The 22,364-nt window shown below is 36.0% G+C and overlaps 1 protein-coding gene, 1 long non-coding RNA gene and 1 other non-coding gene across 4 annotated transcripts; 1 reads left to right on the top strand and 2 right to left on the bottom strand.

Moving 5' to 3' along the window:
- Positions 1-827: 827 nt before the first annotated feature.
- On the bottom strand, positions 828-16,696 carry LOC103710825 (O-fucosyltransferase 1). Of its 2 annotated transcripts, none has more exons than XM_017843732.5 (9): positions 16,474-16,696; positions 16,195-16,363; positions 14,203-14,284; positions 14,001-14,071; positions 8,590-8,678; positions 7,084-7,207; positions 6,699-6,982; positions 4,076-4,205; positions 828-1,978 (listed from the first exon to the last, which is right to left on the bottom strand). In XM_017843732.5, exons 1-9 carry the CDS (start codon positions 16,479-16,481, stop codon positions 1,430-1,432), a joined length of 1,506 nt encoding a protein of 501 aa, XP_017699221.1. In that variant the 5' UTR covers positions 16,482-16,696; the 3' UTR covers positions 828-1,429. The 2 variants fall into 2 exon arrangements, with proteins under 2 accessions (XP_017699221.1, XP_088575782.1); XM_088719656.2 differs by having other exon boundaries at positions 16,201-16,363; positions 16,474-16,675.
- Positions 15,623-16,107, bottom strand: LOC148703657 (uncharacterized). Its single transcript, XR_015977005.1, has 3 exons — positions 16,042-16,107; positions 15,839-15,928; positions 15,623-15,762 (listed from the first exon to the last, which is right to left on the bottom strand). It is a non-coding gene; the product is annotated as an uncharacterized LOC148703657 (long non-coding RNA).
- A 3,344-nt stretch (positions 16,697-20,040) lies between the features above and the next one.
- TRNAS-GCU (transfer RNA serine (anticodon GCU)) lies at positions 20,041-20,122 on the top strand. Its single transcript has one exon. It is a non-coding gene; the product is annotated as a tRNA-Ser (tRNA).
- Positions 20,123-22,364: the final 2,242 nt, after the last annotated feature.

Here is a 22,364-nt window from a genome sequence, read left to right as displayed (position 1 = left end):
GTTCAATAAGAGGGTGAAAGAGTTATGTCTTCCAAAACTTCTCAAAATGACTCTAGAATGCTTCATAATGCTGATTTAGACAGTTGGAGATAGATTGTAACCAGCTAGTCAGCTACAGGTCACCTACAGTTCTGGATTGTTTACCATACTGAATATTTATAGCCGTTTTCACATGCCTAAACATTTAGTGCTAAACTACCATTATGACTTTTTTTACTGTTATGACCTATCAACTGAGTGTTGAATAAGATACATGGACAGCATTGAGGCACCAGAAATTTCGATCTTCTTTGTGTTCCTCGAGGATTTTTCCTGGTGATTCAAGTAGTCCATGATGGAATCAAACTTTCAGACCTAAAATTCATTATTAGTTGGAAAGCATTTAGTCAAGGAGGGCCAATCCAGATAAATCTTACATGGAGGGTTTCACTCCGCTCAGATCCATTTCATGGTGTCCTAGCCTGCTGCCTAACCTCTAGAAATGAAACATGAGTTGAAATGCCAAAGCACTGCAGAATACTTTTAGATGCTTCCAAAGCCTAGCTGGTGTTTTATATTATTCTATCAAAGGTTCTGTAAGAGATAGTCTTTGTAACTAATACATACCACTTGACGTGAATGCAAATGGAAACAGAACTCAGGATGATACATGTATACTACTTGAGAACCTCTGAAGTGCAACATCAATATCGGCTCTGTTAAGCCTGGTTATATTAGGTTAGTATATCCAGCTTCGCCTTGGTTGTTTGCTGGTTCAACCAAGTCAAGTTTGACCAATCAAATCTAATTTGTTTCAGTTTGGGGCATACTGTACTAACATACATCTGTGACAACCCAAATCATACAAGGCTCCAGTAGTGGTAATTAAAAACCAGTCTGTAAAACCAACCATTACATTCAAACAACAAAATTAAAAAAACCATGTGCCCCAAGCTTCAAATACAAAGAAGCACTAATATCAATCCATTTGTAGTTTCTCAGTGGAGGATTATCAAGGATAGTGTAAGCATCTACGTATAATTCAATTTTAAAGTTTAGAAACACAATCCCCATCGACAATGTGCCAAAACTGCATTACTTTCCAGAAACATTATGGGAGGCACACAAATTCCTCTAATCAAATGGTAGGGGAAAAAGTGTGGGTACAAGGTTCAGTCTATGTTGCAGATTGCTATAATATGAGCTTTACAACTGCTCTTCGATAACTCCAAAGCCTAATTCCAACTTTTTGTTATTGTCAGGTAAAACAGTCCCCAGCTGCAACCTGAGAATCGATCATCTCTCTCTGTTTGAGCCAAAAAACAACAAAATTACCTTTGCAGATCAAATGAAATAACCTGAAGCCTCGAATGTCAAGCTCTTCTGTCAAGCCTGTGGCATACATCCTGTTGGATGTTTCTGCACGTTCCAAAACATCAGTTTCATCACTTCACAGCTGGCTATCAAGGACTTCCAAGACATTATCAGGGGGGCATTTGTCAGCAGATTTTTTTGGAGACATTTGGCAGAAACATTCAGGCCATGAATTTGTATAGAAAGACTCGGGTGGGACCCGCTGATGGGGCCCACCAAATTTGGTCCGGAACATAACTTGCCTGATCCGCTCTTTGGAGCCAGCTGTGCGCCCTTCCTCTATATCCATGAATATTGGAGCTAGGGCTTTTCGGTCAGGCTGGATGATGGTGCGGAAGCCATAGTACAGCCGATGGCCCATGAGATTATTTGCAAAGTTACTTGGACCATCATATGTTGGCAAGAAAATATCTGAGAGGAGGCAGACCATGTAATCCACAGCAGCACCAGCCAGCCCTCGTGCATTCTCTTCAAGCTTTTCAGGTCCCACGGTGCTGTGGTTTTCAAGGTGAGGGAACATTGTCCCGAATGGTTTCATGAAGCGATCTCCACCAAAAAGTTCACCAGCAGCAAGATAGATGCGTGTGTTGTTGTCAAATCCCATGGATTGCAAGATAAGGCCCACCTGCACGGTGACACGAACCAAGTTATCCTATTTGTCCCCCTTGATTCAAGAAAAGCTTCATATGTCCACCATGTCTCGTAAGGAGGTAGTTCAAGATGGAATATATGTAACTTAGGATCAACTCATTCTCATAAGGAGGTGATATACAAAGGAGAACACTTCGTTCTACTTTTAAGGAAAGCCATACATCAGAATTTAATCAGCTATACTGGCCCAGATATTAATTTTCTACTTTACAAGAAACATCAGTATTTGCTTGAAAAAATGCAATAGCACTACAGCCTCACAGAACTCTTGGTGCAATAATACATTTGAAGCATTCATGTATAGCTTCTGATGTCATGTAATGACATAATGTCAAAGAAAGTATGCATGGTTTTCTTAAAATCCATGTTGTGGATCTTGAAGCTCAACATATGTGGAGAAAACTTCATCCTTAGGATCAAGACTCCTAAAACAACAAATTGCCTTGCATTTTCAATTGATAGCATTTCCAAGCCATTCTTTCAAGGGTGTGCATGCTTCTTTTAAGTTAATGGAGAACTCAGGAGTTAAAAATTGTCATGTGCTCCATCATTTGCGCACCTTTATTAAGTGCTATTTGGTTCTCTATATAAGTACACAGTCAGCAGGGTATTCTTGAACCTGGGAATAGATTGATAAAGCTGTTTAAATCAGAAGTTAAAAATGACTCTAGGTTCCCTTTCATATGAGTTACATGAGAAGAGAGGAATTCAGATTCAAAATAAAGGGTCAAAATAGAATAATGGGAGAAGAAAGATGATTTTAGTAGTGACAGAATTTAAAGAGACTTGAATAGGAAACAATGATGAAGCATGATCCATGAATGGATTCGATAAGCTCGAGGTAAAGCTTGTTATTGTATGTGGTATTTATAAAAAAAACCTTGATTCTGTAGAGGATTAGATAATATTGATTTCTCGTCGCATCAATTTGGTATTAAATTATTAAAGCCTTTCAGCATTATGAAGGGCCACATGTGAAATCACCACAGCAATAAGACAAAGCAACCTTTTCCAAGGTTCAAAAACTCATTTGCTGTTTCTGCCTCAGTCAGGCCTGCTAAGTTTTGTTTTCAGCATTACTAATTTCAATTTGAGTTTTGTAATCTTTAAAAAAAAAGAAAATATGAAAAAAACAGAAAAATAGAGACAAATTAAGAGAAGCCAGAGAAGCACATATCAAGCATATGGTAGTGTATGCAATATTCGAACTTATATCTTTTCCTTTCAGGCATTTTCAGGTTGAAAGCCTAAAAGGTGTGTAAAATCATAAAATTACTACAAAGCAATGAAGATGTAAACAATTGTGCTACATTCAGCTGCTGTGAAATGACATTTTATGGACATCTACATGGAATTTTATCACCCAAAACCTTTAAAAAATATGCTTTTGTACTAAAGAAGATCCATGCAGGCAAGGTCCGCTGTAACGACTGTACCGACGTACCGGTAGGTGCCGGTACCGGTACGGTACCGGTACCAAACCGGTTTAGCTAGTTCGGGCCAAAAGCCAAAAAAATTTGGAGCCGGTATGGGCCGGTCGGTACGCCGGTACCGACCGGTACGGGTTGCGAATGGTCGGAACCGAAAAATGTAGTTGTACTGTACTGGTTCTGTCCGGGCTGGTATGTACCGGCCCGTACCGACTGGTACAGCAGACCATGCATGCAACTTGCAACAATGAACTTGCAACAATGAACTTGCAAGCTATCTAAAGAATTTTGGCAGCATAGCTAGATATACGTACACAGGATATGCAGAGATAAGGGAACCTATGGCTAATGCTGAGGCTATCTCCACTAGGAAGGACTCAAGATGAAAAAATTGGAAATTTCATGAATACATTGCAAAGCTTGCATATAGTACAAGACAGATCACCTGAAACAATCATGAGATAAAAGACAGGACTGTATGTACTGAGGGAGACCATGCTGCTTGTGTTATAATACATAACAATAACCGACGAGCCTTATCCTAGATATTTGAGCGATGTTCTAGAAATCTGATTGGGAATACTGGCAAGTCTAACCTACTTGCTAGGCAACTGCAGGATGAAAAGATGGAAAAAATTTACCTGTTCTGGAGTTAATGGGCACTTCCCAATAAGCATCCTGTCCCTATAGATGAGTACCTTCTCTGCAAAGTTTTTTTCTCGGTATTCTTTCAAAATTTTCTGTTCTTCAGGCGCAAATATATCCAAACACCTGAAAAATTTGACATTCAAATCTGAAACAGATTAAGTCAGCTGGACTACAATTTGATGATATTCAAAATTGTTTAATAGAATATAGAAAACTGCTTGCATGTTGAGTTGGAATATGAACTTAGAGACGAAGACGATAATGAATTTCAAAATGATGAAGGCATAAAACAAAGGGAATGCAATACTATCTGATTAGCCTAATAAAAGCAGCATCACAGTTTCCATCAGTGAGAATACTTTATGCATTTAATAGTATGTATTGAATTCCATGGATTAAAATATCATGTACTGTGCCCATCACTGACAAGGGGCTGAATGGCATGAGAACTGTGCGAACACATGGCTTGCACCGGCATGCAAAGATAATACCCATTTTTACATCCACTTGATGCATAATGAGGATGGCTTCCTTGTTTCCAGAGGTATAGTAAGTTAGTAACATATTTTTACCCTTCTTAATCTCAATTTATGGGTTCATTTTGGTCATTTATGTTTGTCTCATTAGATTTTCCAATTTCTTATGAGATTTTAATAATAGAAAGGGCAAATTTGACCATAACTCATGCTCCAGCCTGAACTATCTTCTTCATTCTTCACTCTCCTTCCTCTGATCTGTCACTTTTGCCTCTTTCCAGCTGCTAGTATCCAAATCTTCCTTACATTCTCCCTTCTTCCTTCCAACTAACAATAACCTCTTCCCCTCGAATTAAAAATGACACTCAGAAGCAACCCTAGCCAGAGTTCCATCATCTACCTTGAAGTTGCAACTATACTGAGACCATTAACGTTCTCAAGGATGGTGCCTGAAAAGTGACTCCATCATATGCATATCCAAAATGAGGCCAATGTCAACCATCATTATCTTAAAGCCTTTGCCACTCCTTCAGTGGTAGTAATCTAGATCAAGTCAATATCCACAGGCAAATGCTACTCCATTGGACCACCCAATGGGTTCTTGAAAGTCCCAAGTTCTCAATCAATTGCTTTGTAAATGTAATTCTATATATGGGGTACGAACATTTTAGTGACCTTGTTTGACTTGGCCATGGACCCGATTGCAACCAGTGAATATGTAGAGCTCGTCCACCTTCCCACAAGGATGTGATCATAGCAACACCCTTGACCAATGCCAGCCCCCCCCTCCCTGTGCGCACCCGCCCTTCCCCCCTTCCATTTCCAAATATGCCCCATCACTTTGAGGACTGTGTTGATTAACTCGGCCTTCCCTAATGAGACTATAACCAAGGAGGCCAAATCCTACTTTGCAGACCATTGAAACAATCTCCACCATTTGTGTACATTTCATCCACCTTCACACAAGGATGCGATCATAGTGAGGCACTTGGTGACTTGCCCAGTACCACGGCTCCACCCCTCCATTTCCAAATATGCCCCACCGCTTTAGGGAAAATGTCAAAATTAATAAGCCTTCCCTAAGGATGCTACAAGAAGGGAGACAAAATCTTACTTTGTAGTCCGGTGGAACAATCTACATCATTGCTAGTAGCAGCAGCAATGCCCATAGCGAAATCTCATCATCTTGATGATGTCCCTTCTCATTGAGCATTGTTTAAGGTTGCCGTGTGAGGGTAGATGGTGCAATAGCTCTCTTTACTGAAAGAAGAAAGAAGTGGTGTCAATGGACAATGGGAGTAAGAAGAGAGTCACGAGAAGGAAGAAATAAAGAGAGCTAGTGTCATGAGAGGAAGAAGAAGAGCTTTGGTGGACAATGAACAATAGGAGAGATTGTGAACGGATGGTAAAAGGAGGGAGTCAGAGAAGGAGACAAGAAAGGAAGGTCGGAGAGGGAGAGTTAGGGGCTGACTATACTAAAATCTAAAGCTAACTTGATGGTATCATACAATAGTACGCTTACATGAAATGACACAAAAAACGCTTAACATATTTAATCTTCTATGACAAATATGGACATTTCCACCTACAGAACTAGGCTGTATGTTCCCTGGGACATTAAACCATTCCATATGCACATGCACAAAAGCACACAATGCTCACACCCACCCATGCCCACAAATGTGCAAGCGCACAAGAATGCACAGACACAATATGAGAGGCAAAAAATAAACATACAGCAAACTAAGGTCAAAAAGGTGTTAAGATGACAAGTCCAAGACCTAATCATGTCAACAGAGCTTTAATTGAACCAAATGCATTCTACTAACCAAAATAACCATGCACTGCTGATCTATCATAAAAATGATGATATTATAAGCTTGGCTTTAGATTGTGGTATGACTTTGTATCATCAAAAGTTAAACCACCAAAAAAAAAAAATATAAAGAAACTCAGATTAGCAAAGAAACTTTTTCCTGTTGCTTTCTAATACAAGAATAAGAGACCCCACAATGCGTTACTATTAATTGGTTCTAATATCAGCAGTGACACAATTGTTATATCAGCACTATATGTGCATATGAATATGTACATATGTATGTACGATATACATAAAGTGCAGATAAAATATATATAATACCCAGCAAAGGCAAGCATATCCATCTCAAACCGAAGGTGTATTGACATGAAATGGCCATTTGCACGAAGCTTATTAACTATCTCACTGCTTGTCTTCATTATGTGTGGCTTGAATCGAAGTGCATGATAATTCACTCGACACCTCAACCTCTGAAGTTCTGGGTCATCAATCTCCTCTGCCAAACGATGTGAAAAGGGGGTGAGGTAAATAACACCTTGCTTCCTCATCTTTTCCAAAGCAGTTGTCGTATACCAGCTCAGAGGAGCATCCCTTGGTGGACGAATCTGAAATAGAACATGGGATATAACAATTTTTCTTAGCTTCATATATATGTATTATTTCAGAATAATTCAGAATAATATCATACTAAGCTTTAGCATTCTACCTGATAAGATTTCATCTTCTTGGCCTTTCCATTTGAAGAGATTTCAGGAAGCTTTTCCACTATACGGATGTCATACCTCAAAACCTTGATGAAATGCTCAACATCATAGATACCTGGAAAACCACTGGGTGTAGGTATGAATGTCCAAATTAGTACCATAAAAAATGCAATTTTTTATACAATTAAGAAGAGAAACATCTTTTAACATTAAAATAACAAAGCAAATGCAGAGGCTTCTGCAATTTATATGGTAGCAACTAGCAACAGTTTGACCATGAAATAAACAACTTTGTCTTACGGCAATGCCAGTCATAGCAGAGTTGTCTAACACAGACATGAGATCTCAGACCAACTGAACAAATGAAATTGCAAATCCACTGACAATAGATTTGATTTAAAATGCAGATAAATCTTCGTGTGCATCACTGCAAAAACATGACTAACACAAGCAGTTTATGTACAATTATAGAACCACAAAATAAAGGAGCTTATTGCCCAATGATGGCACGGAATTGAATGGAATTACTAAATTCTAACTTGACATATAAATCCAGATTAAAAAGGAATTTCCAGTTGATATATACAGCTGTGGTCAGAGAAAATTCAAACAAACAGTTTGATTATTTTTTTTATTGCTATGCTAATAACCCAGGATAATCATAATCTGAAAATACTTAAGGCAGGAAGAGTTTCAGCATCAACTTATTAATTCTTGCCGTCAAGGTCTGAAAACTAACTAGACATGATTCAACAAAATATGTATCTGAATCAGATGCCTAACTCAGATTGACCAAATCCTAGCCTTCACCAAGCAAGGATTGCCATTCTGGATCTCTTCTTCCATTCGGTTTACCCAAAGATTTGAATTTTATTATTTTGTTATTTTTTTTAAGATTGATCCCTTTTCATCCCTTGGTGAGCAGCAATAGTGGACAATGACTTGCAGTTGGAGGATGGCATTAATAGGACAGAGAGAGATAGTAAGACCTGATTCTTATTTGCGTCCCCTCTTCTATTCCTCCCTCCCTAATGATTTTTCCTCCCACGTGCTTCTTCCCAAATAATTTTATACCCATACTTTCTATATTAAAAGGAGTAGAAGAAGATGTAGTATATACAATAGTAAACAATTTGTAACAAGGCAAAATTCGCATTGACTTCGTGGTTGCAAGAGATGGACACAGATATAGATATCATAAAATATCATTAAGTTACTAGGGGATTCTAATCAGTTATTAGCTCATAAAATTAAAGCTACTCCAGAGGTTCAATCTGGGTAAAAGCAAGGTCATTAAAGCAGCAGCCTGGTCACTTAGCCTGCCCTGCCAAGTCCCCTGGTCTCTCCTGGATTTCAGGCAGGGCTGTTGCTCAAGCTTAGGCCAGCAATTGGTGCTAAGAGCCATTTTCTTTAGTAAATTTGATAATGTCTAGACACACAATCCAAATTAAGAAAATGGTTTTCTGGTATATAAAAAGAGCATGCTGCAGATACACAGAAGCAGATACCTCTCATCGTGCCAGAAAGAATTTGCATCCAACTCTGGTAGCACAAGGGTTGCATTCATGATTCTTGCGGCAACAACTGCATTACATATCTAAAAGTTTTCATGTAGAGAAATCAGTATTTCATAACACGCCCTTCGGAATAAAAAAAGAACCTGGCACTGATGCAATTAATGTGTATCGAAATAACATCAAAAAACATTAAGGAAATAATGTATCACACCAATTCAAAAAAAGGATTCTTGAAACAACTAAAATATTTTACAACCAAATTTCAACTTGGCAACAACTTGCATGAGTTCTTTCTTTTTTTTTTGTGAGTTTCATATTATTCATATTTCCCAAATAAATGACAATGTCCCAAACATGTTTATTAACCTTTTTATAGGAGTCCCACTACATGATTTCCAGAATAAGTTTGAACAACATATGGAGTTTCCATACAGTTATAGCTATCTCGTACTCTGCAAAGATGATACCATGTTCTATGCATCTTCTGGGTAAAGCTGATCATAAGCCGGGCTTGGGCATACAAAATGTGAAATTTTACATAGGCCCGGCCCGAAGTCCAATTAAAAATAAATATAGTTTAGGCTCGAGGCCCAGCCCATAATCGGCTCTACTTCTAGGTTAAGATCGTAAGTGAAAGAATTCAAGGGCTTCATGTCAATGTTGTGGTGGAGATAGCCAATGCATATCTAACCTTACAAATATTGTCTCAGAAGTGTTTTCTCAAAAACTAGTTAAATAAGAAAATCAAAGAGTTGCTGAAAACAGTACATACTAGTTTTTATTTTCTTGAAGAGATTATGAGAACAAGTGAGGTGGGTTGTTACTTTGGGGGAGCAAGTAATGTGGTTTGTTTCCATATTCTTAATGGGTTGTTCTAAAACAAGTCGAAACTAGCCATTCTATGACTTCTTTCAGGTATTCTCTTATTGTCAATTGGTCTGTGCTTCTTTTTGAGATGAAGGGATCTGAAGGTCTAGCTGCATGGATTAAAGTAATGGTGCATGGCGGTGCTTGCCGTTCACCAGGTACTATGCCAGCAAAAGATGAGAAACATAAAGTGGTGTTAACTGTTATACTGATTGTATGAGTTTATATCATGTCATATAGGCTTGTGCAAGGCCATGCCTGTTCGAAATACACAGAAGAAACCAACAGAAACTGATATGAAGGATTTCTATTATCAACAGAAACCAACAGAATAAACCTTTAGGGGGCTTTCTACTATGTTATGTTGGGTTTTGAAAGATGGGAGAGCTGCTATACCAGTGAACACCATCATGGAGCCTAACAAGGTCATCAATGACAAATCTAGCTCGAATCATCATAAAAATTTAAGCTACTCCGTCAGGGTAACAACATTTGCTTTCCTCTTTGAAATTTCTTTATAAATGACCAATTTTAACTTTCTTTTAAATTTAAATGGTTTAAAATATGACACAAACTAGTTGTAGTATATTACTTGTCTATAACATTTTGTGAATATGTGACCTTTTAAGCATATTAGATCTTTCTTTAGAGTAGCGCATTACTGCAATAGTTTTGTATGTGTGTTAGTTGAAATAATATGCTGCATTGTGATCACCACATGTACATGTTATGATTATTGACAATATGGTATTATATATTGCTTTTTTGGGATAACAACAAACACTTAGAAATTTAATTAGATTAAACCAAAAAAAGAAAAAAAATTAACATAGTATATATCTGGCCGTAGCGGTAAACAGGGCACCATGCCATTGCATGCCAGTCCATGCCATGCACCAGAACAGTACATGTATCATGTCAGCAAACAGCCAGCATTGGCATGGCAGCACCTGAAACCATGGTTTTTAAAAAGAAATAAATGGAAAAAAATAAATGAACCCAGATATTTAAGTATTATGGATTGTGCTTTATAATGTAGTGGAGAGAGATAGAATAGTACCAGTACAGGTAGTATTAAGGTGCTGAAATAGATTGCTGTGGTTTTGATTTTGATTGCTACACTTGTGCTTTGGCTTTATGATTTTGTAGTTCATTTCCTCTTCAGTAAGACATATTTATTTATTATTTTGGGTACATATATCTTCCTAACCACTATTACTTTTGAAAGGTGTGCATCTAGGAGGTTGTTGGCTATACTTGGATCTGATCTAACTTATTATCCACACTCCTTTATTTTTGCCTCACAACACATAATCAAATTTCTTTTTATGGAAAAAATTTCAGTTGCTACAACCATATGGCTGATCCACCCATACGGTGACTATTTCTTGAGATCTCGATGATACAAAGTAATAAGCTGGTTATTGATTTATATGGTTGCTAAGTTCATAGTAGGGGTTAGTCTTTTTTTCTTTTTGAATCTCATGTCCAATGTTTTTGTGAAGCTGATCAGAATAGATCCTGTCAATTAAATCTCAAAAAGGGCTAGATATGACATCTAAGGTCAGATCTACGTAGGGGTGTAAGTGGCACCTGAAAACCTGTTAGCTTGACCCGGTTAGTTTATAATAGTTGGGAAGAGATTCAATTTAATTTTCTGATAACCTTAACACCTTGAAATCAAATTCCATATATAGGATCATTTTTTTTTAATCAGGTTAGACTCAGATATAGCTATATTCAAATCCCAAGGACCAATAACCAGAACATATAAACACATACTGTATATGTAATGTATTGATAAAGGAATATAAAGAGGATTGACTATATAAATTGCATTTATTCCTTTTCTGCATGTTTAGATTTGCACTTTTTTCTCACATGCGCTCTCCTTACTCTTGCTCACTACCATTTGAGTTTCCAAATCCCAGCTGACACTAAGATTTTCATTCTGTTTCAATCAAATCAAACACATATAGAAACTTAAACATGTTCCAAAAAGTGATTGGATCTTTTTTTTTTCAAAACCAATCACTCCCTTCCCATATCATGCTCCTTTCCCATCACAATCTGCCACAGATTCATTAAAAAAAGAGCGTGAAGAAATGTATGATACTATCATATGCTTAATTGAGCCCAAAAAAACTTGAATCTGAACTCAAATCTGACTATTAATTGGGTTCAGATTCGAGTTTGGACATTACTCAGTTCAATGGATCCGATCCCCAAATGCAAACTTGATTGTGTCTTATCGAGTTCGGATGTAGGTACAGCTTGGATCTGACCTGACTCCAACCTATGCATAGCCCTAGATCGGGGGAATTTAAATTAATGATCTTACATATGAAAATCATTAGGCCTAGAAAGTTAACTAAACATGAAATGCATCATGCATGAGAAAGAAAGGAAGAAACAATTAAAGTGAACAAATCTTACATTTAAGTTACATATTACTAAATCATTCTTACAGGCCACCTAATAAGTTTTCGGTAGAGTCATGTCATTAATTCTTTATCATATACTGACTACTCATTCAAGCCACCTAATAAGTTTTCAGTAGACTGATGTCATTAATTCTTTATTTCTTTATCATATACTGTGAGATTGACATCTTCTAGCACTTCTTCTCTTTTAAGGTTATACCAAAGGACATCTTGCATGGGAAAGATAGAGGTGCCATTATAGCCACGTTTTTTGGAAATAACAAGGGCCTAGCCCAAAAGGATGAAAGCATATCTCCAGTCTCCACTTAGACAAAAATGGCATGGAAGGATAAGGGTCATCTTGACTTAAGCCACTGTGAAACAAGTATATAAATTGTCAAATGAAAATTAAAAGAGCATCCTCTATTATCTCAAAATTCACTATCTGTGCTTACCAACTACAATATGCAATTGTCAAGGCTTATGTGTGCTTTCCTATAAAAAATTGAAAAGCATAAACTATCTTTTTATAATCTGATAACTTGGGCAATTCCATTATCCAACTCTCTAATCGTATTATATTCCTTAATGAAAACATGGATTACTTTCATAGAAGAAATAACCCATCATATATACTAAATGGTTCTAAAAAACTAACTAGTTTTGAAGCAAGATTTCCATTAGACTGCATATTGATTATGACATCTCTAAGGCACAGGCACCAGAATCTTAAGTCACATTGCAGCTTGGCAAACTTCACAAATTGTCATAGCATTTGGAAACATGAGGTTGCATCATGCAACTCAAACAAAGTATCAAACTTTCCATGAGTTTCACCAACATATTCTACACAATTGTTAATTACTATTGTTTTTAATTAATTATTCACTGCAAATGAATATCTAGACTCGTGCAAAACCAGCCCGTCAGGCTTGATTTTTGTTGAGACTGAGCTAAGGTTTTCAGCCTGATAGGTAGTGCCTCAATTTGTAGGTCCAATTTGAAACCAGGCTAGGCTCAAGCTCTTCATTTTGTAGCCTGGTCTAGCTCGATGTATATTATATAACCATAAAATTATATATTATGAGTAAAGTTAATATTACATTATATATTTATTACATACTAATTTAAATTGAAAAATAAAACTGGAAAAAAGGATGGAAACTTGAGATCATGGAACCCTACAAGCCACTGTGCTCCCTGTTTCTCTCAGTGACACCTCCCCTTCCCCACCCAGCATGGGTCCAAGCATTGACAGAGTTAAAATTGCCTTCCATTACCTATGATCAAGCCTGTCTAGCTGTGCGAAATGGGTCCTTCAAAGTACATGAAAGATCCTAAAAGACCAAGATTTTAAATACTAGCATCGAACATACCATTTATTCTTCAGAATGGGACAGTATCAGTACGTACAGGTACCAACAGTACGCACCAAAATTAATATTTAAAAAAAATAAAAAGCGATTGGTACTGACTAGTACAGATGGTACTGCATCACCAGTACATAATGGTATGGACAAGTATGGCTGGTACGTACTAGTACAGCTGTTTCAGAATTCCAACACCTACAACGATACCAATTTCACACCAACAAGGTACAACATTGGTTTTTGAAACCATGGCAAAGACGAAGAACTAGTTATAGCAATGAGGTGGTCATATGAACATTGAAGAAGAATGACTATATCAATTTATCATTTTCAACTTTTTCTAGGTTTTATCTAAAGAAACTACTTTCAAGCTATAACCACCACCACCCCCCAAATTTTGCAATTATCTCCAATAATTGTGCTCCACTATATGATTGATTGGCAGTCTGAATATTTTCTTGTAGTTAGAAATGATAGAACCTTTTTTTCTTCTCCTTGCCACCTTTTAAACGACCAAATATGATACCTCTTCATCAATTAGCAACAATAAAGAGACAACCAAACTGGTATCAGTTATAAAGACTGCCAATAAAATAATTTTTTAAAATTATTTCTGATATGCAGGATAAGACATGTATATTTCAACATTTACCCATTGTAATCTGTATCAAGGCTTATCAGCATCACAATCCAAGCATAGCTTAAAAATAAGAAAATGTCACAACTAAAGTAATCTTCATACCGCACTTCGTTGTTGATTCAAGCCACCATTGCAACGCACTCGTAGGTAGCCATTACTCACATTTGGAGGAGCTAGAGCATTTACACCATCAAAGAAACTTGAGATTCATCATCAAAAGATCAAAAGACTTCAGGACAGAACTACATATAATCACATATCTAGTTACAAGCATTATTTAGGAAGATGGCACAAAATTACATACGAGGCCAATATGATCGTGGAGCAGATGACGGTCTCCAACCACCAGAATCAGCAGTTCTCCAGAGCTTATTTACATCAACATACTTCAAGGATGTCAATGAAAGATAGACATTAGAACATGAACAATGATACAGCTTAAAAATTTCAAGAGAACTGTACAAGTATGTTGCCATAGCAAGGACATTATGTATAATAATTACAAGTTATAGTAATGATAGTATACATAAAACAGAGATCAGTAAAGCATCAGGCCAAGGTAATACTATCTTAACTTATAATATACATCAAAGATACCAAAACATATAGATCCATTTAAAGCTTCTAGGTTCAAAAATAATTTAATCTGTAAAGCATGAAGCCCAAACAGCAATTTAATATATACAAGATGACAGTTTAATATTGAATAAGTTTGTTGCATAAATAATTACCAATTTGCAATCAAACAACAAAATAGAAGATATTACAAGCCATGTCTCATAGTTGAGATCACTACTTGGTCCAATTAAAAGCTTGCAGGTGTATCAATTTCTGATATATTTTAGATATACTAAGCTTATTCTGGATCCCACCACAGAATAGCTAAGCAAAGTAGCAAGAAATTCCCTGGACTAAGGTACAAGGAAATAATGTGAGGGGTAATCACTAGATTCTCGGAGATGCTAAAAATATTCATATCAAACACATCCAAATTCATTTACTACTTATGGATAATTAGTATCAAATTATCAATGGCGTAGACAGTCAATTAAATAACCCCCTTTCCAATGGAAGAAAAAAAAAGAAAAGAATGATTTTTTATCATTTCACTCAGATCCAATCAAAATCAAGGGTTTAAAAAGTGGCAGCAGTATGCAGGTGGTTGAGGTATTGCATAGTGCATATGAGATACGTGCTTGTGTGGATGATATTCTGAAAATATTTAGAGATAAAAAGATTCCATAAAGGTGGATGACTCGATAGAGTTGAATAAAAATAAGTCAAAAATCAGGAATAAAAGGGTAAAATCTCATAAATAAGAAAAAATATATGTATACACTTCCACTTTTATTTAAATGCCTATTTTGGCACAACATGATATGTTGGCATAAGAAGATAATAGTATTTGCCCATGAACCATGCTCAAATTTCAGATATTGTAACGGACAAAATTATGAATTATCAAATGATGAATGAAAGAAGCAAGAAGGATGTGTGACATATAAATAAGTCTAAAGTACGTGGCTAATAAACAAATTTAGTATTTAAGCTACTAATCTCCACAAAAGACACTTGAAAGTCATGCTTCTTCCAAAAGTGATCAATCCTGCATTGTCATCAGAGTCCATATGTCTATACGCCGCATTCGTTATCCACTTTGTCCTATGCATGAATTTGACAGCTCAGTGTGCAGCCTATCCCCAAGTAGGTGTAGTCACCAAGCTGCATGTGCATATGCGAAGGCATATGTGGCTGCATGAACCATATTTTAAAAGACTCGATCAAATGAAGCTTTTCCCCACTTTCCACAAACTTATGAACTCCATCGGTTGCTTTGCCAGTTATGGTACATGATCTGCAAGGCCTGGTTTATGAAATACACGTTAGTGAACGGGGTCATTTTAAAGGTGAGAATTGCCCAACTCCCATGACATATCTACCTTTGGTACAGAATTGAGCCTCGTCCACCAGAATCACAATACCAGTACACTTGCTCCCTGGATTTCCAATTTCTTGGTACCAAATGGGATCTCAATGGAAGTAAATAATCATTCCTTAGTGATCATTCCTTTTTCTTATCCAAGCGAAAACAAATGGTACAATTACATATATGTGGAAGCATGCAAATGTTCCATTGTCTTACCAGCAAGCAAGAAACAGATAAAGTAATGAAATCAAAACCCCAGACTCCATCACAATCCTAGTCCAATCTTTTCACCAATCACATCCACAATGTCCAATTCAAAAACCACAACATTTAAAAACTTGGAACAATCAGGAATCGAAGAAATCTAACCTCCACCTGATTCGAAGGACGGGTCACCCCTATCATCGAGAACAGAGACAGACAACAGATTACTAGAGCGAGCACGGCGATCGACAGCCGTCCCGCGAACCCCTTCATCCCCCCGCCGAGGTGCTTCAGCTGCCTCGACCCCCCTCTCCGCCCCCAAAACTCTCCACCCCTAAATATAAAAAAAATTCAAAAAATGGAACAAAGTCAGTTGGAAGTGCTTGAATTCACAAAAAAAGGGAGCGGAGAACGATTGTTGAAGGAAATGGAGATCAAGAGTACCTCCTCATCGCAATCAGAGATGGGTTCTTCGAAGATTCGGGGATCGAGGATTAGGGATCCGAGGACTCTCACTCTTGGCAGCTTAGATGTGGACTTGGACTCTCTTCCTCTCCTTAAATTTTGAGAGGCACAGAAGGATGGGAGGTGGCGGTCCAGGATAACACGTTTGTACGCCGCGGGAATACGTGACGTCGGTAGCGCTGCGGGAACCCCTCAATGGGGTAATTATTAAGAAAAGGATACAATGCGGGCTAAGATTCCACCGGCTCAGATTCAAAATGTGCCGGCGTCAATTAAATGCGGGACCGGATACCCTCCGTCTGGTTTGCCTGCTTGAGTTGCTATCTGATTTGCCAGTATTTAGATGATGCTGGTGTGACGTACTCACACGTGGAAGAGGCTGCTACGTTGATGGGACTCTGCCGTGGGTGAAGAGGGTATGAGTAAAATTTATCTGCTCGTATCAAATATTTTTCAGCGGAAAGGGAGCCGAGTGAGGGTTGCTATGCGGGGTGAGGTTCTCTTCACCCCCTCTTTTTTTTTTTAGCAAAAAAAAAAAAGAAAAGAAAAGAAAAGGGGAAAAAAATAAAAATAGGTACATAAATGAAAATTCGAAACGATACATGTTGCAGATAAGGGGGATCGATCCCTGTACTTCTCGCATGCTAAGCGAGCGCTCTACCATCTGAGCAAAATTCCAATCAGGTAAAACCGTTTGCATGCATTCCAGATGAACAAAAAACATTTTTAATTTTGTCATACTTCATATCTCTTTGAGAATATATATACCTTAACATTTGGTTGTTTGAAAATTTTACTCAGGTGGGAGGTTTGCATCTAAGTTTGATTATTGACTGGTACCTTGTAGTTTTTTAATCTATAAAAAAAAATGTGTGGACATTTTGGAGACAACAATAATGATATGGGAGGTGAAGTACTTTATGTATGATTTTGTAAATATTAGATCTTGTTCTTTCTTATTAAATTCAGTCTTTTTTTGTTTATAATCAAAGATTTGTAGAGAAGAGTTGTAGATACATGTCAACAGTAAGTCACTGTCATAATTTGAAAAGGTTGCTATTAACTATAATGTTCTTCGCCTAAAACTATTATGCATATTATTTATAAGAAAACTCAAGGAGCACAATAGTTTCTCTGCCAAGGAAGGAGGAACAATGCAGTCATTTTATAATAAATGAAAGAAATACCTTTACAATAATATAAAATTAATCATTTTCCTTCTAGGGCTAATTAATGTTATCATCTTTCTAGTTTGGTTGAAGATAACTTTCATAATTTGATGAAGTAAGATCACAATCTCTTAGTGTTGAAGAGGAATTCTTGTCCGATTTGTTGGCATTATTGAGGTCCATATATCTTTGATTTATTTAGAAATCTCATATTTTATGTTACCCCTCTTCAAACTCACTTAAGTTGAACCAATCTAAAAAGAGACTCTTGATAAGTATGTTGGACGCAATAAGTTGCTAGAATAAATCAAGTTGCATGATCAAAATAAACTAGCTTGCAAAAATAAAATAGTAGCTTGTCTAGGTATGTTTGGTAAGCACGGTAGGGTTAGTTATAAGATTGGATGCATTGATATTGTCACATCATGTTAAAGATGGTTTATAAAAGAAGAATTCCTAGATGATTGAAAAGAGTAGGTCAGAAATAAATTAACTAATATGGGAGTCAAGGATCAATATTTTGGTTCAATACTTAAGTCAGTGATGGATTGTTTTTAGAACCCTAAGAAATAGTTGGCCAGCACCCCTCTCATATAGTTGCACAAGAACTAGCCCAAATCTATAATGGAGAAACTTACTCTTTTTTGTTTTTGTAAAAAAAAGTTTCGACCATGAAATAAATGTAATAAGGGATATTTGACTAAGGTATTGTTTGGCATCACTTCTATTTTTTCTATTTTTAGCAATAGAAAAATAGATATTTTGTGTCTTTTATTTTAATTTATAAAAATATAAACATGTATGGTGATGGATATGGTGGTTATTGCATCAGAGGCAATAAAGATGAGGATGGTGTTAGTGGCAAGTTTGTTAGTGATATAGTAGAGGTAGTGATGATGATGACAGTAATATGGTAGAGGCAAGATAGTGGTGGTGGCACTGGTGATGACAATGGCGTGTGACAAGTGTATCAATAATGTCGTGGAGGCGGTAGCTACGATAATGATAGTGTGATGGAGTTAATAATGATAGTGATGGAGTTAATAATGATAGTGATAGTAACAACAACAGTAGTGATAGTAGCTGTGCTAGCAATGTAGCAAAAGTGGCGACAATAATTTAATAATGGTATAATATGGCAGCGAGGATCGTAGTGACAGCGATAATGGTGGTGGTGACAACTATGATGGTTAGGATAGTGACAGTGGTGTTGGGTTTGGGTTGGTATTGATAGTGGTAGTATGAATATAATGTTTTTTTATTTTTGAAGATACTGAAAGAAGGATTTTCATTTTTCAAAAAATAATGAAAGTGATTTTTAAAAAATATAAAATAAAATAATAGCACCAAACATTTTTTTTTGTTTTGATTTCAAAAATAGAAAATAAGAAATAAAGCGATACTAAATAGGCCCTAAATTGTTAGATAAATAGGCCTTAATTGGTAATGAATTTGTGATCATACATTTATATAAACAATACAACATGTGTTTAACTTCATGATGGGCCATGGTAGGTGCATGACATGGCAAATATTAGGTAGCAAATGCACTTTTTCTACTTGAATTAGTATTCATATCTTAGAATGACTCGCGGGACAATTTGGATAGTTTGGCTCTAAAACTCATAGTAGACCATTTGAGATAACATCATTCCACCCAAATCTAAATATCATGGACTTAAATGTAGCATATTCTTTCAATCAAAGTAATAGGAGCAAGATTTGAAAGACTTAGGAAGATGAAATAGACATCCCATTCAAAATAACATGAAAATTTGCCAAGCCTTATAGAAATTTGCTTTTTTAGTTATAAAATTAGCTTCTCTCTCTCAAATTACTTCGCATGAATTTTCAAGAATTATATGTCATATTGATTAAATTCAATTCTCTCAAAAATCATTAACATCATCCATATCCCTCAAGCAGCTGACTCCTTTGCTTCTTTCCAAAATCAACCTTTTCAAAATAGACCAAATAAGTATATACAATGTCAAGGTCCCAATCAGTTTTAATTTCTCATATGAAACCATTCCCTTCTAATTGATGACAGCATTCAACCACAACGTCCATCGATCCAATCAATGAACTTCCAGAAGGAAATTTTGCCTCTCCCAACTATTTATGTTGAGAAAAAAGTTGCACATTGTAGTGGCTCTTTTGGCTAAACTTTTGCACTTGCAGTATATGATCAAATATGCTTAAATATCATCATCTTGAGGTGCTATAGATTTTGAAATAATCAGCCAGTTTTGTTGCTTTCGGACCGTTTAAGTATCGACACAGTTCGTGTGCAGTGTTAATTTAATCAGTGGAAGTGGTAGATTGCCGCATGTAAATAGTCCATACTTAGCTATATTTGTAGGAAAAGAGTACGTCCGTCGCTTTGGCCGAGTGGTTAAGGCGTGTGCCTGCTAAGTACATGGGGTTTCCCCGCGAGAGTTCGAATCTCTCAGGCGACGTTATTTCTCTTTATTTTGTTTTTAATATTTTTTCTTTTTTTTTTTACATCTTTCTTGAAGTGGTTTTTTTTCTTTTTTTTTTACTCCCTTAAGGGAAAGGTTTCCATTGATGGAGAATTCTTTAATTTTTTCCCGAGTGTGGGCATGATAGATTTCAGAATGTTGTTTGTCAGTAATTTTAAATGTTGGTATTTCTCTTTATTTTGTTTTTAATTTTTTTCTTTTTTTAAATCTTTCTTGAAGTGGGTTTTTTTTTTTTACTCCCTTAAGGGAAAGATTTCCATTGATGGAGAATTTTTTTAATTTTTTTTCCCCCAAGTGTGAGCATGATAGATTTCAGAATGTTGCTTGTCGGTAATTTTAAATGTCGATATTTCTCTTTATTTTGTTTTTAATTTTTTTTTCTTTTTTTAAATCTTTCTTGAAGTGGGATTTTTTTTTACCCCCTCAAGGGCAAGGTTTTCATTGATGGAGAATTTTTTATTTTTTTTCCCGAGTGTGAGCATGATAGATTTCAGAATGTTGTTTGTCGGTATTTTTAAATGTTGAAATTTTTAATATTTTTGTTTCATGAGGTGAAATGTAACTTTTTTCTTTTGATGGAATTTTTCTTTTTTTAATTTGATTTTCTTTTTCATTTTTTCCACTCTGAAAGTGATAGATTCCTTTGTTATTTGACTGTTTTTTTTTTTTGCATTGGAGACGAGGAAATCATTCAGTTTCTCTCATAAATAATAAAAAAAAAATTGGCTCTCAAATTATGAGCATACCAAGATAAGAAGCAATATTATGATAAACTTTGTGAATTAAATCTTAGAAGAAAAAAAAGTTCATCGCAACCATCATTAGGAAGTTCATTTTCATTAATAGCATTACTAGAATCAAACATGCTATCTCAATGGCTCTAGAACTTAGAACTTCTGGTTCTTAAATAGAAGAACATGAATATTGTTGGATTCTTGAGATTAGGATACTCTAATTAGGAGGGGGTGGAGGGCGAGAGCAGGAGGATATGGGTGAAGCTTGAAAAATTGTAGAAAAAATGAAGAGCCAAAGAGATCTTTATTTTTTAAATAGCTATGAACATTTGATTGATATGGGCCAAGCAAGACTTGATATGCTTTATATCGAAAAATCCAAATTTCATAGAGATTATTCAAAATATAAAAGAATAACCAAAATTCGAGCAAAGTTGCGTTACTTTGGCAATAGAAAAGACACCTAATTTATTACTTCTACTTTCCTAGAGTGAAACGTAACTTTTCTTTTTAATGGAGATTTTTTTATTCACAAAAAAATCCTTTCTTTTTTCCTAACCAAACATGATAGGCTTTGTACGTTACTTATCGCATTTTTTTAACATTAAAAATTTTACTTATTTTTCTTTTTAATCTTTCATGAATTGAAATTTTTTTCTTTGATGGAGATGAGCAATGTTACTGCAGTAAAATTTATGAAATAAATCTTTGTAAAAAAGTTTCATCAAAACCACCAATAAGACATCCATTTTAGGAGAGCTTGAAGGCCTTGGTTTCTATAAGTTTATTCATAGCATTGCTAGACTTAAACATACTATCTCAATAGTCTTCTGGCCACTATAGAACTTAAAACTTTGGGTCCCTAAACAGAGGGATATGATTATTTGGACAAGTCCCAAAGAAGTCCTTAGAAAAAATTCTAATTCTATTGGGATTATCCAAATAGGTCCTCAGGAAAAAAAAAGAAAAGCTCAAACAAAGTTGCATTACCTTGGAAATAGAAAAAAGATAGTCAATCTAAATTTTTGAGAAAGACATTTAACCAATACATAAAAGCAGAGTCATGCTAAGGGTGGAACCACACCCTTGAGCATTACATATATAGAAGATATCATCAAGGGTGTAATGGAAGCAAAACATAGAGAATGACATCTTGTCTGCCAATGTAAGTCTTTGCTAAAACTACATTTGCCTAGTTGAGTAACTTAAATTGCACTTTGAGTTCAGTTCAAGTATCCCTAAATCATCGCTAGCACCAGTAACTGTAAGTTGACCTGTAGTTGTTTTGGCTGCCAGCTGGGTACAACATCTGGGCTGCCCACTAAAGCTTAAAAAAAAAAAAGCCAACACTACAAAAACACATTTTGTTACATGGAACAAGCACCTAAGGGAGAAATTCACAAGATAACCATAATCATAATCATTTAGCCTTTTCCAAATTATTTAAAGTTAGCATAGAGATATTTATAAAATATAAATGTACC

The sequence above is a fragment of the Phoenix dactylifera genome, chromosome 4, assembly GCF_051530095.1.
Source record: "Phoenix dactylifera cultivar Ajwa chromosome 4, Ajwa_hap1_PhDact_Kaust_v1.1, whole genome shotgun sequence".
NCBI classification, from domain to species: domain Eukaryota; kingdom Viridiplantae; phylum Streptophyta; class Magnoliopsida; order Arecales; family Arecaceae; genus Phoenix; species Phoenix dactylifera.
The sequence above is the reverse complement of the archived record's forward strand: the minus strand, read 5'-3'. Positions and strand labels throughout refer to the sequence as shown.